This window comes from Nuphar pumila, chromosome 13, assembly GCF_984573655.1.
Source record: "Nuphar pumila chromosome 13, dmNupPumi1.hap1.1, whole genome shotgun sequence".
Taxonomy (NCBI): Eukaryota; Viridiplantae; Streptophyta; class Magnoliopsida; order Nymphaeales; family Nymphaeaceae; genus Nuphar; species Nuphar pumila.
In genome coordinates, this window is record NC_143261.1 from 101123962 (window position 1) to 101139492 (window position 15531).

The 15531-nt window shown below is 37.0% G+C and overlaps 1 protein-coding gene across 2 annotated transcripts in view; it reads right to left on the reverse strand.

The window, feature by feature from the left end:
* Positions 1-714: 714 nt before the first annotated feature.
* The window catches only part of LOC149819486 (polycomb group protein EMF2B-like), a 63888-nt gene continuing 49071 nt past the window's right edge, over positions 715-15531 (reverse strand). For both annotated transcript variants that reach the window (XM_089984916.1, XM_089984915.1), the window contains exons 19-22: positions 4986-5069; positions 4692-4771; positions 1908-1997; positions 715-1164 (exon numbers count right to left, since the gene is read on the reverse strand). In XM_089984916.1, the coding sequence (XP_089841042.1) occupies positions 1041-1164; positions 1908-1997; positions 4692-4771; positions 4986-5069 (378 nt within the window). In that variant the 3' untranslated portion in view covers positions 715-1040. The remainder of the gene's footprint in view (positions 1165-1907; positions 1998-4691; positions 4772-4985; positions 5070-15531) is intronic.

Below are 15531 nucleotides of genomic sequence, written 5' to 3' on the forward strand. Positions count from 1 at the left end.
TGTTAGCTAAATACTACATGATCGGACAAGATCCGATTGGCTGATACAGGTAGGTGAAGAAATGCATGCCACTGATATTTTTTCACCTAAATGGACTCAATGCCACCTTTAGATGTAATCGGATTTGGAAGTAAAACTCCACAACCAGGTTTGCCTGGATTTTTTTTTTTAAAAGGCAAGGTAGGGTTGGGCATACCCCACCAGTTATCATTCAACGCACCATTGGAGTTTGAACCTGCAACGTCCCACCACAAGGAACCGTGCACTGACAGCTCCTACCAACCACGCGGAGCCCCCATTGGTCAGGTTTGACTTGATTATTCAATAGTTTGAACCAAATACCCAGCCCAAACTCCATCATGATAGATCTACTTGAACAATGCCTCAATACCATTAATTTGAAAAAATCCAGACAGCCAAGTCATCTTCGACAGCACCACACTAGAGCTGGGGACACGCAGAAGGAATCTCGTTGTCCAAGCTACAGCTTTAGAAGCTCCAAAAGCTGCTGCCTTCCAGAGTGGGGCACTTGCCACAACAGCATCCTAAACGGAGAGCAAAAGCATTTAGTTGATGTCTCCACTTTTATAACTTTTGTCATCTACCAGAATTACTTAAAAACATCACCCAAACTTTTTCTTTCGTAAACTTTCTTTCACTAAAATGGTAGATTGAAAGAATTACAAACAAAGCTTGCGTGTGGGACAGATTCGATCAAAAGAAAATGTTTTTACTGCTGTCAAGGTGTGTACCCCCACCATGACTGTCAATATCAATAGTACCTTTGGTAAACATTTACAACTTGTATTGTAGTAAAATGACATTTCTGTGAACTACAATAGTGTTACTGACAAGGTGAAAGTGACCTCCAACAGTTAAGTGTTTTTGTTCCCAACAAAAGAATGATTTTGGAGGTTACACTTGGACTGTGAAACTGTGTGCAGGCAAGTAAGCTGCCATCATATTAGATTCCCTCTCCATCCTCAAGGCTCACCTCTTTTTGATGTTGCTCAAAGAATTAAGAAAGCTATAAAAAATGATTAGCTCTGTGGGTGGTCTGAATTTTCATCTCTGAACTTCTCGAGAATTAAATTACAATTGTTCATTGTACGGGCATCAAGGAGGCTGTGATTCCAGAGTTTGATCATGAATAACTTCCAACACCTGCAGAGGCAAATTCAATCAAGTACACGTATAATCTGCCAGCTCTACGTTGCAGATGTCAGTGATCAAGCATATAAAATACAACTGACAGCACATATGCATGCATACAAGAGGGTGAGAAATAGCGATGACAGAGTTGCATGCAAGAGAAAACAAGCAAATAAGGAATAACTAGAAGTTAACCCCACCAGTTGCTGAGAATGGAAAAACAAAAAGATGCCTCAGGCATCAGATTTCAGCATTTACAGTTTTATTGAAATAGGAGACAACAAATGATTGAGAGTGCTCACTCTCAAGTATAAACCACATGCTACATAAACAGCTCAAACATGGATGGCTTGACAAACTCAAAGAATACGATAGGTTCGAAGTTCATATAAAGGGCTGAGCCTGACAATACAAAGTTGTTTTGATTGAATCACGAACTAGCTTACTCATAGCTAAGAACATGGGCAACTTAACCCACGTCATCTTTTGTCCCTAGCCTAGCTTGCCAACTTCAATGGTTACCTAAGTATCAATGCTCAACTCATTACACCAAGGACAAGCCAAATGGGTTGACTGAGGAGGAGATTAGCGATGAGGAAGAACCGAGCTCAAGATGACTAGCTTCCTTATATAACATTAGTACACCAAATCAAGTGAAATAACATTCATCAGCACATGCTTAACAGATCTACATGCATATATTATAAGACGACACAGAGGACTTCTGAAGAGCAAGAAAGGGAGATCCAACCCACCACATCAGTGCCGGTAAACGGACAAGGTCAAGACCATGCAGCTTCGAAAAAGCTTCACAGGCCCACGGAATATGACCATCTGCCAAAACCCTATAACAAAAAGAAGCTCTCATTATTATAATCATGACTTGATTAAGCCAAACACAACAATTGTACGCCCGTGCATGCGTGCATTCTGAAATGTAATATTACAAACAAGACTTTCAAAAAATGATACAGCACCACAAAATTCTAGAATCATACAGAATGTTTTAGCATATCATATATTCCCCACAAAAAACATCACATTTTCCTATTTTCAAAGTTTTCCCATATAACCACACCTTAATCTATTTCTCATCTTTTTTAGCTGCACGAAATTTTCAACTTTTTCATAACATTGCAATAGTTATCAACAATCATGTTTTGTTCCTTTTCAGAATCATTGCAAATTTTCCAAAGATCTCAGGGATAATGTCTACTTTTATATTCCCGACAAATTGCCAGTACCAATGTTGTTGACTTTGGCATATACTACACACACATCTTAAGTCATGACCAATACTCTTCAACTCATGACCAAGACTCCACCTACTACTTTTCATGGTGTTGTGCTCTTACAATGTGGAACCCTCGCTTGTGTTCAACAAGATGAACAGCCATGTCAATGGTAATGTCCATCTTGAAAAGATTTTGTTATTTCTTCTCAAAGCCAATGTACATGATTGGGATAGCTTTAGAATAGACAAATAAGGGGGCATCTCCCATGGATACGGATGCGGAACTGGACACAATGAGGATACTCTTGGTACAGGATAGTAGTTCTAAAAATTTAGGACATGGAGACTATATATAGTCCAAAGGAAAAACACCCCAATACCGACCACACATTGGTTGGTTTCCTGTTGGTAAAACCCTTGAGCCCCCCCATGCCCACAGGGGAGTAGACCCAGCTTCAACTTTGAGGCAAGGGATGCCACTTGTGGGTTTCAAACTTGTGACATCCTGTCAACTTGGTGACATTCACAAGCCACCCCTACCAGATGAACGGAGCCCTTGTGTGTGTGTGCGTGCACAGACACACACACACACACACACACACACACACATACATACATATATATAGAACATAAATTTCATCTCAAGCACCAACTCCTTGAATAGCAATTCTAAATCACTAACTAAAAACATCTAAATCTAATTTGAAATGGAAATGTAATATAACTGGTGACAAGTTTTAAAAGAAAAAGAACACAAGATCAATAAAAAACAAGTAATCAAGATCATAAAAGTTAGTGACACAATGTTGACTGTGTCCATGAACTGAGTGTATTGTGTGTTGACACGGGATACGAAAGTTAGTCATAGCATCTCTGTGAAGTAGGTAACAGGATGAAACTACAGAGGCCACATACCCATAGTTGATGGCAGCCAGAGATATTGAAAGGACCATGAAAACGGATCAAGAATTTATATTTTCACCTGCTGGGGCGGAGTCAAAAAGCAGACTACTACTCGTCAAAGATATGGCAAAAGAGGACATGATGGCAATTTCCAAGTTACAATAGATCACAACCTAATTCTCAACATGTTGTACTAGAATATACCTCGGTCAGCCTGAAAACATTTGGATCAGATTGCAGACAACAGTATTACTAGTGATGCAGAAAGCACACGTTTCAAGTTAGGATATAAAGCCATGTGAGCTGCGGAAGAAATTACCTTGATAATGAGCAGCACATGTATTCTGGAACAGATTGTGTGGGATCAATCCCATTCTATATGAACAAACATATGATATATGGGTTTGGCCATAATTTTATTCAGGAACTGAATAACGAGGCCCACAGAATTTGACAGCCATTATTTTGCAGTCAAACATTTTGTCACTATGTAAAAGATGAGAGACTGTGATGCTACTTAATACTACAACAAAATATCTGTCCCAGGAAAGGATCATAGCCATACCAGTACATGATTTGATAGCCAAGTTTATGTATGCAAAAAATAGTAGCTTACTCAGAGAAACTTGGTTTGCCATTCTGACATATGAATCCAATAAGACAGCTGAAATTCATAATGATCTGAGCTGTAATTTAGAAATATTTTGTTGACTAAATTTAGAAATACTAAGAGTGTGCAGGAGACTAAAATAGAAAATATGTGAAAGGAATAATGAGTAATGACACATGTCAAACAAGAGCATAAATATGAGGGATGTTGATAGTATGGCATCAGGCATCAACTTAAATCCATTAGATTTGGTGAACCTCTACAAGATCCAGTCAGATTAGCATTGCAATCTAGTTGAAATCCTTAAAACCAGAACCCAACCCAAGAAAAGGGAAAACAATAAGATATAAAATTTTCATATAGATTTGATTCCATATACAATTCAGGAGACTGATAGTATTAGATCTGATCAAGTCAGACTTTATTATACCTAGACCAAATTGAATCCAATCCATTTACTCCTGCTAAATTTGGCTACATGCATGCATGCACATAAAGTTCCAGCATTATAATCAATTGGTCTGTGAGTTTTTCCTGAGAATTTGTAATTACAATCACAGCCCTAATACTTATACTTAAAAGTGTCTTCATCATGTTGATGATCACATACTTTTCAAAAAGAGGCAAGGAAGAAAAAGAAAAATGCAATCATCATGGTCCCAAATCTCAATGAATCATGTGTTTAGGAACTTGTTTATTATAAAAAAGGATGTAAAATTAATAAAAATACAAATTAACCTCCACTAGAGATGAAAAGGAAAAGGAGACAAATGGCTTCCGTGGAGATATTACCTCTGTTTCCTTACAAATGAATTCCAGAGATGCATAATCTGCTTTTCATCCTTGGTCACATCCACAAAGTCGTCAAGCATCTGACACAATATAACAATACATTTCTATTCTTAAAAACATAATATTAAAAATACCACCATGCATCCTTAAGTTTGCCATGCTGTCACATATCAGACTCCATAATCGATGATATGTCCAGTAATAGGCATCATAGGAAGCACAGTTCCTCTCCAAATACTACAAAACAGTAAAACTAGAAAAAGAACAAAGTTCATATAAGGAAAATACTCATACCCTCCGATCCTCAAAATCAGCAATATCATCATCGACCTCATCTTCACTATCACGGTCTGATAAGACTTGCTCCAATGCCATTGGCTTCAATTGAAAAAACAATATTGTCAACCAAAGTATGGTAACAAGACTTAAAATTATATTCTTTAATTGGAGCAAATATTGCAGGAAGCATATAATGTATAAATGTTTTATGCATGGATATGTTGAACTGAAATACTAAAAAAACTCCTCAACAATCATAATGCGACCCAGGTTCAAGATGCCAGAAAGCTGATATAGAAGTCTGTGAGGAATAATACCTGTCTGTGACAACAGTTGGCAACCTTTTGTGTGCCAATAATAACAATAGATTTGTATGAGAAACACACTTCCCAAATTATTACCATGTCCAGGAAGGGTGCTTCTCAAATGCTTTCTAATTGGCTCACTGCTTCCTGCTTCACATGAATTTCAAACATCCCTTGATTGTCGGGAAAATATAGCTAATTAAGTTTTCATACAGAGAATGCTAGAGAGAAGATACCACTAAACACTTTTGGAAATTTCCAGGACTGGTGCTAATAGTTTTGGATCAGAATGAGCTGAGCTTTATCTTTCTCATCAAAATGTAGGCAAAACACTTGCCTGACAGAGTGAATGAAGAAGAAGAATCACTGTAGCTTATCTCATGAAGTACTTTGTAATAATTTTCAGATGACAACTTTCACACTTCAATTTTGTACATTTCCTAGGAGATATTAGCCTTTTGACTTGTTCGCTTTTGGAGAACTGCATTGAGGTGGGAAGCCACTGTATTTGGATGGAGAACCACCATTTAGGAGCTCTTCCTTCGTTCATTTTCGGTTGTACATATCTATTTTTTTGGTTGTATATCCTGTATAGTCTTCTGGAATAAAAAGTACTGGGGTCATCTCCCCCAGCATTATTCATCGAAAAAAAATCCTACAACATTAGCAAATACTAGACATCCACTAGGTACAAGTAACACAAAACTGATAGAGCATTTTGTGGTCATCCCTATTTTGAGCATATTCCAGGCCCTTCCCAATGGCTGCTTAAGTATTACACTGGTGACATACTGCAGGTAGCTTCCAACATTTAATCATTCAATTAAATATTCAAACAACGTGGATGGAGACATAGGCAATAACGTAACCAAACGCAACAAAAACTAACAATAAACATGTACATGTGTAGTAGTTTGTAGCAATGGTTTCTAAATTGAAAAATCAACCAACAAGGTGCTGAATCCACTCAGGCATAAGGAAAAAATCAACAAAATGCAATGGCAAACAAACACCACAACATTAATCACGTGTGCAGCACTTAGCAGCTGTTAAAATGTTAACTTATATATATATATATATATAATATTATTATTATATTATTATATATATATAATGTTTTTTCTTTTTCTGTGTATTTTTTATTTTTCTGTTTTTTGTATTTTGTCATCATGACATAACTAGTCAAGTCATAGTTAAGACTTGACTAGCAATAGAGTCGTTGGACTCGTCCAACGACTCTATTGAGTCCCTCATTCTCTCCCTCTCTCATACTGTGTATATATAGGGGTACAGCCCCTCTTGTAATGCATGTAAAATGCTTCTTAAGCACTGCTTTCTCCTTGTTCAATAAAAGAATATTTTTATTCCTTTTTGTTTTCTTTTATACCCTTCTTAAGGGTTATGCTTAAATGTCTTGTTAAGACATCATTTCGAATCTCAGTTTGTGTTTGGAAGATCGTCATCTCATTTCATGGTATCAGAGCCGCGTAAGTATTAGACCTTGAGGAAAAGCTGCCTCGGTTTCCATGCCCGTTTACAAAAGTGTTCACCACTTGAAGAGAAGTGTTTTATCGCTTCGTTTGGAAAGATTCCACATCTTGTTGTATTGTATCTCTTTCTTTTTCTTACTTCTCTTCTTGTTTCTCTTCTATCCCTATTCTTTCTCTCTCCTTGTAATCGATGGATGACAATGATAAAGTCTCCATCATGCCTATGAAATTGAGTAATACAAACTATATAACATGGGCTTCAATCATGAAGCATCATATATAGGGAAAAGACCTATGGGGGATTGTGGATGGTTCCGATTCGGAACCTAAGCTATGTCTTACTAAAAAGAAGGGAGATAAAGAGGTTCCTCTATCGGAAGAGAAAATCACGGCTCTAGCCTCTTGCGAGAAAAAATGAAAAGAGCGGAGAATATCTCATGCGAAGATAATGTCATGGCTTATCAATAGCGTTGACACTAAAAATGCTCAAGTCTTGTCAAGTTTGATCACGCCGATAAGGCATGGGAATACCTTAAAAATATGTATTCCCTTAAAGATATTGCACACGTGTGCAATCTCCAAGAAAAAATTTGAATGATGACCCAAGGAGACAAAACAATTCGTGAATATTACAATGGTTTGTCCGAACTTTGGGAAGAACTTTCCTTTTTAGAACAAAAGTGGCATTATGCTGAAGACATCGACCTTCGTCAAAAACAACTTGATGCTGAACATTTTTACCAATTTATAACTGGATTGAGGCCGGAATTTGAAACCACTAAATTGACCCTCCTTCGTCGAGGAAAAATTCCTTCTATTGTTGAAACTATTGAAGGATTACCAATAGAAGAAAATCGTCTCCGGAAAGGTTCTTCTAAAACTGAAGATGATTTTGTTCTAGCTGTGTCTAGACCAGGGAATCATGTTCGATCTTATAGACCTCCTCACTTTAATCGTCAAAATGGTGACTATGACAAGAAGAAAGTTATTTGTCATCATTGTTATGAACCGGGACACTACAGGCCACAATGTCCCAAACTTAAGGAGCTGATAGAGAAAAGAGCTCCAATTGCTGGATCGGAGCCCAAAGATCAAGATGCACCAGTTTTCATGGCCCAACTAATGGAGATTCTTCAGCCTCTCATCAAAAGTGTCTCTTCTTCATCTGAAGCTTCAATTGGCGCAGCAACCTCATCTTTTTCCGATCCAGGTAAAATGTCTTGGCTCCTTGACTCTGGTGCATCTTTTCATATGACTCCAAATAATCAAAGTTTATCCGAATGTGTTAAAAACAAAACAAGTGTGTCAAAGGTCTTTATAGCCGATGAGACTTCTCTTTAAATAGAAAGAATAGGAAATTTTGAAAAAATTTATAAAACAAAGAAATTTTATATTCCAGAAATTAGATATGTTCCCAAATTGAATTTAAATCTTTTATCTGTATCTCAAATTTCTGACCATGAGTGTAATATTTCTTTTTCTTCTCATGGTTGTTGGGTACAGAAGGCTATAGAGAAGGAGGACTCTATTACATGGATTTTTTGAAAATGCTGAAGAATACTTTTTGCTATAATATTCAAAAAATTGAGTTGGAATTGTGGCATAAGAGACTTAGTCACCCACATATAGCCAAAATCCAACTTTTTTCAAATCTAGGGAAATTTTGTAACTCTGAATCATTTGACTGTAAAGATTGTATTCTTCGCAAAATGAAAAGATTACCATTTCAGAACAACATTTTTTTCTCTTCAAGACCACTTGAATTAGTACACTCGGATGTTTGGGGTCCTGAACCAATAATTTCTAAAGGAGGATTTGCTTACTATGTTATTTTTGTCGATGATTTCTCTCGACATGCGTGGATTTACTTTCTTAAACATAAGTCTGAAGTATTTTTATACTTTCAAACATTAGCATTTTTTGCACAGATTCAGGAGGAGAGTTTTATCCACAGATTTTAAAAATTATCTTAAGTCACATGGCATCACACATCAAAGATCTTGTCTTTATACACCTCAACAAAATGGGCTGGCAGAACGTAAACATCGCCATATTATGGAAACCACTAGGACTTTATTAATAGCAAATCAAGTCCCGAAAGACTTTTGGGCAGAAGCTGCCTTAACTGTTACCTATCTGATTAATAGGATGTCATCCTCTTCTTTACAAAATATCACTCTCATTGAAAAACTTACGAACGTTTCTCCAGACTACTCTAGACTGAGAATATTTGGGTGCAAATGTTTCATATTTACCGACAAAAATGATAAACTTTCCCCTCGTGCGATTCTCTGTGCCTTTCTAAGATATGCTAAAAATCAGAAAGGTTATAGGTGTTTTGACTTAAAAAATAATAGAATATATGTGTAAAAATGTTTCCTTTCTCGAAAAGGAAAGCTTCTTTGAATTTGGAAAACCAAAGGAAGACACTAAGTACTCTTTTTTGTTAGATCTGACATCAAAATCTGATGAATATGGTCTTGACTATAACTTTGATAATGATCAAGGAATTATTGATCTTGATCATAATGTTGACAATAAAGAAGTTCATAGAGATACTAGTATCCAATATTCCAGGCGACAAGGGTCTAATCCTCCATGTGCACTTGAAAATATTATGACATTCCAACTAGACGATCAACTCGAGTCTTGAGGCATCCAAAAAAGTTTGTGTCATATGAGTCCTTTTCACCTACATATAGGGCAGTCATTGCATTAATTCACTCATATGAAGAACCATCTACATATCTCCAAGCAAAAATGATGTCAAATGGATAGAAGCCAAGAAAGCTGAATTAAATGCACTAGAAAAGGCTTCTACATGGACTATTCAAGATCTTCCTCTAGGAAAGAAAACTATAGGATGTCGATGGGTTTATAAAATTAAAACTAAGAGTGATGGCACACTTGAAATATATAAAGTCTGATTAGTGGCCAAAGGTTATGCCAAAGAATATGGCATTAATTATGAAAAAACCTTTGCTCCTATGGCTCGTATGACAACTGTCAGAACCTTAATTGCCTTAGCCTCTATAAAAAATGGTTCATTTTCCAAATGGATGTCAAAAATACCTTTTTAAATGGAAAGCTAATTGAAGAAGTATACATGGACCCCCCTTCCTGGTCTAAGTATTCCTAAGGGTAAAGCCCTTTGCTTAGAAAAAGCCCTTTATGGACTTAAACAAGCACAAAAAACTTGGTACGATAGGTTTAGTTGTGTTATGATTGATATTGGTTTTCAATTCTGTTTAACTGACACTGCTTTGTTAAGAATTCTGATGCAGGAATCATTGTGCTTCTTTATGTGGATGATATGATTATCACTGGAAGCGATAAACAGGGAGTTGAAACGATCAAAACACTTCTTAAATCTTATTTTGAAATGACTGATTTAGGCTTATTGAGATATTTTTTAGGCATTGAAGTTACTTATTCTCATAGAGGATATTTATTATGTCAGACTAAATTTGCTTTTGACATTGTTTCCAGGTCTGGTATTACTGATGATAAGAAAGTAGACACTCCAAAAGTTGTTAATGTTAAAATGAAGATTGATGATGGAGTATTTGCCGATCCTAATCGTTACAGACAGCTTGTCGAAGCACTTTCCTATCTATCCATTACTAGACCAGTCTTAGCACATGTTGTTCACACAACAAGCCAGTTTCAACATGCTCCTACTTCTGTTCATATGAGAGCAGTCATGCTTATTATCAGATACATCCAATCGTCTCTTTCACGAGGACTTTTCTTGTCTTCTTCCTCCTCTCTTGATTTACTTGCATATGCTGATTCCGATTGAATAGGTGATCCCAATAACAGACACTCAACCACTGGTTTTTGTTTTTTTTTACGTGAATAATTAATCTCGTGGAGGTGCAAAAAGCAACATAAGGTATCTCTATCATCCACCGAAGCTGAATACAGAGTCATGGCAACCACGACCATGGAAGTAGTTTGGCTCCGACGACTGCATGCTGACATGGGAGCTGAAGCAACAAAAGCTTCATAGATGTGCAGTGACAACAAAAGTGTGATCTACATTGTAAGTAACAGAACATTCCATAAATGCACCAAGCACATCGAAATGGATTGTCACTAGGTGAGAGAGGTGTTAAAATATATATACTATTTCTCATTTAGATAAATACCCGATAGGGGTATTCTTGTAAAGCCACATATGTATCTTTTTCCTTTTTTTATTTTTCTTTTTTCCCCTTTTTCCTTTTTCTTTTTTTCTTTATTTTTCCTTTTTGTAATGACCACAAGGGGGCCCCACACTTGTAGTCGTTGGGGCTCCAACGGTCAGATTTCTGACCGTTGGGGCTCCCAACGACTACAAGGCAGCCCCCCTTGTGGTTCCTTTTAGTGCTTCCCTCCTCTATAAATAGAGGAGGTCTTCCCCTCTTGTATGTATGGGTTTTTACACCCTTCTCTTATTTTCTTCAATAAATCCAACTTATGACTTTTAGTCATTTTCTATATTTGAGAGTTTTGTGTGTGCACATTCGGTGTTTGTGTTCTTGGCTTTAGTAGTCACTCTTAAAGAGTGACCCTTTTGCTCTATTGGTGCTTCTGCCTCTTTTCATTACATGGTATCAGAGCTCGGTTGGTGATTGGGATATTCTTTTGTCATCTTGGAAAGCGTGCCTCTCAAAGTTTTGAAGAAAAGAAGAATATTTGGTGCCGATGGAACGTGACTCTAAAGTGGAGCTTTCTTTCAAGCTAAATGGGTCCAATTATCTCATGTGGGCCTCCGCTATGGAAAATCATCTAAGAGGTAAGAAACTTTGGGGCTTTGTTATGGGAACTACTCCCGAACCCTCTCTTGTTCTTACCAAAATTGAAAATGAAGTTGAAAAGGCTTTAGATGGCGATGAGCGCATCAAAGCCATTAATGAACATCAATCCAAAATCGAGGATTGGGAAAGTAACCATGCCAAAATTTTGGCATGGTTTATGAACAATGTAGATCTCAAAAATTGTGCTAATATTGCCAAGTTTAGAAGGGCCAATGAGGCTTGGTTTTTTCTTAAGGGTATGTATACCCAAAAGGATCTTGCTCGGCAATTCTTTTGTCAAGAAAAAATTCATTCCACTAAACAAATGGATATGAGTGTTGGAGACTATTTTAGCTCTCTAACCCCTCTTTGGGATGAGCTTGCCCTTCTTGAGCCCAAATGGGTTGCTCCACAAGATATTGAACTAAGAAGGGAACAAATTGAAAATGAGCACTTTTTTCAATTCCTTCATGGACTTCGCCCGGAATTTGAACAAGTTAGGGCATCTCTTCTCCATAGAAGCAAAGCCCTACCTATTGAAGATGCTCTTGCCGAAGTATGTCAAGAAGAAACTCGACTTGGCTTGAGCATTAGGAATGATGAGGTTTTGGCCGTTAATAGGCCCAGATCAAATGTTAAAGCATATAGACCTTCTCACTTTAACAAAAATATCAATGGGCCTAGAAGGGGAATAATATGCCATTATTGTAATGAACCGGGTCACATTAGACCGGCTTGTCCAAAACTCAAAGGAAAAGTTGATGTGGTTGGGGAAACTTCTCCAAAAAAGGAAGAAAGTACCAAAGAAGGAGATATCAAAGAAACTCTAAATCACATCTCCGAAGTTCTCCAACATCTTCTCAAGACTTCTCCTTCAAGATCCGGGGCCGCCATTGCCTACTCTTCATCTCCTCCAGGTATGTGGATACTAGACTCCGGTGCTTCTTTTCATATGACATCTCATAAAAATTCTCTTTCAAATATTTTTTTCCGAACCTATATCTTCTTGTGTTTCAACGGCCGATGGTACATCACTAAAAATTGAAAGTATTGGATCTCTTGATTTCAAAAACTTCTTTGTTCCTAAAGTAAGAATCGTTCCTAAAATAAATTTAAATCTTTTTTCCGTATCTCAAATCACCAATCATGGATGCCAAGTCTCTTTCTCACCTAAGGATTGCACCGTGCAGGATCTCCAGTCAGGGAAGCTGATTGGGCAAGGCCATAGAAGGGGTGACCTCTACTTTATGGATTTTTTGACTCTCCCATCTAAGGCATCATGCAATCTTGTAAAAGACAAAAGTATTGGAATATGGCATGAGAGACTTGGCCATCCAAATTTTGTAAAAATGTCTCTTTTCCGTTTTTGAACAATACTTGTAAAGACAATCACATGACTTGTAAAGATTGCATTTTTGGGAAATCTAAAGTTATTCCATTTCCACAAAGAAGTTACTTTACCACTCGGCCATTTGAACTTATTCATTCCAATGTGTGGGGACCTTCCCCTATTTTGTCTAAAGGAGGTTTTTCGTATTATGTGGTATTTATTGATGATTTTACTCGATTCACGTGGATTTACTTCCTAAGTCGCAAATCCGAAGTTTTCTCCTTCTTTAAAGAATTTCATGCAATGGTCAAAAACCAATTTTTGGGAAATTTATCTATTCTTAGATCCGATTCGGAAGGCGAATATATGTCCAATGATTTTCAAAACTATTTGAAAGAAAATGAAATTTTCCACCAACGTTCTTGTCCCAACACTCCGCAACAAAATGGACTTGCGGAAAGAAAGCAGAGGCACATAATAGAGACTACAAGAACGTTATTAATCTCAAGAAACATTCCAAAATCTTTTTGGGCTGAAGCGGTTCTAACCTCTACATATCTTATCAATAGAACCCCTTCGTCCTCTTTGAAAAATCTTTCTCCATTTGAAAAACTTTACAATATGTCTCCCGATTACAAAAGACTAAGAATTTTTGGATGTAAATGTTTTGTTTTAACTCACAAGAATGATAAACTTTCCGCTAGGGCTATTGAATGTATTTTTTTGGGATATGGCGAAAAACAAAAAGGGTATCGATGTTTTGACATACTTAAAAACAAGCTTTATATCTCTAAAGATGTCACATTCCTTGAAAAGGAAAGTGGTTTTTCGCACCAACCGAATGAAAATATTTATTATTCATTCTTATTTGACTTATTGCCTAAAGAAAACATCATATATGATCATATTGATCATAATGAATCTCTTAGTGAAGATCTTGTTGAACATCCAAATGATGATCAAAACTTAGAAGAAAATGTTTCAAGACAAATTCAAGTCTACTCTAGAAGGAATGAAAGGAATCCTCCTTGTGCCCTTGAAAAATTTTCCCAAAATGAGTTCACCGAAGAGACTTCTCAAAGAAGATCAAATCGGATTTCCAAAATACCAAATAGATTTGTTTCTTATGATTCTTTTCCGCCTAACTTTCGAGCATGCCTACTTGCTCTTCACTCTTTTCATGAACCATCTCATTACAATGATGCTAAGCAATATGCTCATTGGAATGAAGCTATGCAACTTGAACATAATGCTCTTAAAAAGGCACAAACTTGGAAAATCATTAATCCTCCCAATGGCAAGAAACCCATCGGATGTAGATGGGTTTTTAAAGTAAAAACTAAGAGTGATGGTTCATTGGAAAGGTATAAGGCTAGGTTGGTAGCCAAAGGATATGCCCAAGAGTATGGGCTAGATTATGATGAAACCTTTGCCCCCGTTGCTCGAATGACTAGTATTCGAGCTCTTATTGCTATAGCCGCAGTTAAAAAATGGTCAATCTTTCAACTTGATGTCAAAAATGCCTTTTTGAATAGTAATTTAAATGAAGAAGTGTATATGAAACCACCTCCAGGTATGGATTTAAATGGAAAAATTTTGAAATTAAAAAAGGCTTTATATGGTCTTAAGCAAGCACCTAAAGCTTGGTATGATAGGTTTAGTAACGTATTAATAAATTTAGGATTTTCTTCTTGTTATACTGACACTGCTCTTTTTGTGAAAAGAACAGGTGACTCCATTATTATGCTTCTGCTATATGTTGATGATATGATCATCACTGGGAATGACAAAAAGGAAGTAAATGATGTTAAGTCTATGCTAAAAGATACTTTTGATATGTCTGACCTTGGTTATTTGCGATATTTTTTAGGTATTGAAGTGGCTTATTCCGAACGTGGATACATCTTATCTCAGATGAAGTTAGCTGCTGAAATTTGTACCAAATCAGGAATATCTGATGAAAAGAAAGTTGAGACTCCCGAAGTTATCAATGCAAAACTTAGACTTGAAGATAGTGTTCTTCTTGAAGATCCAACTCCCTACCGTCAATTAATTGGATCCCTCACCTATCTATCCATCACCCATCCTGACATAGCCCATGCGGTTCATGCAACGAGCCAGTTCCAGCACGCACCTACCACGGTTCATATGGCGGCCGTAATGAGAATTGTGCGATATATCAAAAATACCATCTCAAAGGGACTCTTCTTATCCTCTTCCTCATCTCTTGAATTGACTGCTTTTACTGATGCTGACTGGGGAGGCAATCCCAATGATCGTATCTCAATTACGGGTCTTTGTATTTTTTTAGGTGAATCTCTCATCTCGTGAAGATGCAAGAAGCAGCAGAAGGTCTCCTTATCATCTACTGAAGCTGAGTATCGGGCTATAGCGATGACAACTATGGAAATCGTATGGCTCAAAAGTCTCCTTGCTGACATGGGCGTCCTCATTTCCACTCCTACCAAGCTCTGCTGTGATAACAAAAGTGCGATATACATTGCTAGCAATCACACCTTTCATGAACGGACAAAGCATATCGAGATGGATTGCCATTATGTTCGAGACGAATATCTCAGAGGGACTATCTCATTACCATATGTTACTTCAGAATATCAGCTAGCTGACTTCTTCACCAAAGCGCTTCCAACTCCA